Source organism: Tupaia chinensis, unplaced genomic scaffold, assembly GCF_000334495.1.
Source record: "Tupaia chinensis unplaced genomic scaffold, TupChi_1.0 Scaffold000078_1, whole genome shotgun sequence".
In the NCBI taxonomy this organism is placed as follows: Eukaryota; Metazoa; Chordata; class Mammalia; order Scandentia; family Tupaiidae; genus Tupaia; species Tupaia belangeri.
The window spans coordinates 276,038-278,040 of NW_006159539.1; the positions used below are offsets into that span (position 1 = coordinate 276,038).

The 2,003-nt window shown below is 61.7% G+C and overlaps 1 protein-coding gene across 1 annotated transcript in view; it reads right to left on the reverse strand.

The window, feature by feature from the left end:
- CSPG4 (chondroitin sulfate proteoglycan 4) overlaps positions 1-2,003 on the reverse strand; it is a 42,262-nt gene that overhangs the window by 10,875 nt on the left and 29,384 nt on the right. The window contains 2 exon segments of the mRNA XM_027768897.1: positions 1-422; positions 1,788-1,980. The exon segment at positions 1-422 is cut by the window's left edge and continues 82 nt beyond it. Coding sequence (XP_027624698.1) covers positions 1-422; positions 1,788-1,980 — 615 coding nt within the window.

Below are 2,003 nucleotides of genomic sequence, written 5' to 3' on the forward strand. Positions count from 1 at the left end.
CCGTGGTGTGCCGGCTCCAGCACCCGCAGCTCCAGGCCAGGTAGCGTGGGGAAGAAGGGCCCGGTGACGCGGAGCAGCGCAGGGCCCAGGGTGCGGGCGCCACCCTCGGGCACGCTGAAGTTCTGCGCCTCCAGGGGGATGGCAGACGGCAGCACCTCCAGCTCCACGCGGATGCCCTCGAGGGTGGCACCCAGGCCCGAGGCCACATCCAGGGAGAAGGTGTCGCTCCAGGCCTCGGGGCGTGAGTGCAGGTACAGCACCCTGCCCGCGTCCACCGCCTCCTGGGAGAAGCTCTGCACAGGCTCCAGGCTGGGCGGCTCCGTGGCCGAGGCACCGCGGGACACCATCACCAGGTAGCCGGCGCTGGGCGGGCTGGTCACCGAGAACACCACATCTGCCGGGGGGACCGCCTCCTGGGCTGCCTGTGCACGGGCATGGTGGGCTCAGTCTCCACATCCACACAGTCCTGCTCACTCAGACACGCCCTGCACGCTCGGGTCACACGCAAACGCCAGACACGCGGGTCAGCCACACCGCCCAACACTCCCCCGGAGAGGTATGTGGTCCCGTGTATGCCCACTCAGGGGCGTGATGTGCAACCTCATCACATGCCGACTCAGTCGCACCCGTGAGTGTGCCCGTGCACACACCTCTGCTCAGGCTGGTTCCAGCCTGTGACTGGTTTGCCAGGGGCCTGCCCCTCATCCTGCAGTACCAGCCCTGCCCGCCAGAGGGCGCCCCGCCCTTTGCAACACAGGCTCATGCATCACAGGCTCCGTGCAGCCTGCAGACTGCGGACCCAGGACCGCCCCCCTGCCCAAAGCCCGTGGGTGCTCCCTCGCCTGACGAGGCTCTGTGGGCCTGGGCGAGGCCTTGGGCAAGGTCAGCAGTCCTCGGACTCTATCCATGACGTCCTCCCAGGGACTGATCAGCATACGGGTTCTTGGGGCCAGGCCCAGTGCACTGGTAAGCTATGGTGCTCTGTAAGGCTGGCCCCTGTGGGGAGGTTGCAGGTTCAAGTCTGGAGACCACCCTGAGCACACTGAACATGCGTGTGCCAACCAAACATGCCCCACTGGGGGCTCTTCCTCCCTCTCCCTCTGTCTCTGTCTCTCTCTGGCGAGTGCACATGCTCTCTGGTAACTAAAAAAGGAAAAAAAACCTGGAAAACCCTAATGGGAGCTCCTCCTTGTCTCTCTCCCTCAAGAAATAAATACACTGGGACCAGCAGGTGGCATAATGGCTATGTCACTGGACTCCCATGTAGTCGACCGTGGTTCAAGTCCCGGACCTGGTGACTTAAACTCATGCTGGGTGCATATGTGTGTGTGCCCAAGATCCCGAGAGGAGAATGGAGAAGAAGGGATTGCAGTGTGGCCATCCCCCCTGGGGGTGAGTTCTCATTTTCTGTCTCTCTGTCGCTCTCTGTCTTTCCGGTGGGTGCCCTATAGCAAAAACCTCTAAAAAATAAATAAATAAATAAATAAATAAATAAATAAATACACTTGAAAAAAAAAGAGAAAACTGATTCTCAAACTCTCCTTCAGAGATTCTAGGTCTGGGAGGGCCCCATGAGTTTGCAAGACTGGCTCCGTGTGTACACGTGTACATGATATCTGTACATGTGCACATACGTGCCAGCTGCAGATATGAGCAGCACATGCAGTGTGTACCCATGGCACGTGCTCACACCCACCCAGGAGCCACCGCAGTCACATTTGCAAACACACGGGCGGGGCCCGTCCCTCTGCCTGCCAGCCTCCTGCCCGTCCCCTCCACGTCCTCACCGCCAGCTGGTCCTTCCGAATCTCGGCCGCCTCCCCCTGGAAGACGTAGATCTTCTCGTGCCGTACCAGCTGCAGCGGGGCGACGGGGCCCTCCAGGGTGACGGTCACTTGCAGGGTGGCCTCCGTGCGCACAGGCCCTGCTTCCACAGACAAGGCCAGGGAGTCGCGGGGGCTGAGGCTGCCATTGTGGCTGGGCAGGGCGGGCCCGCGCACGGG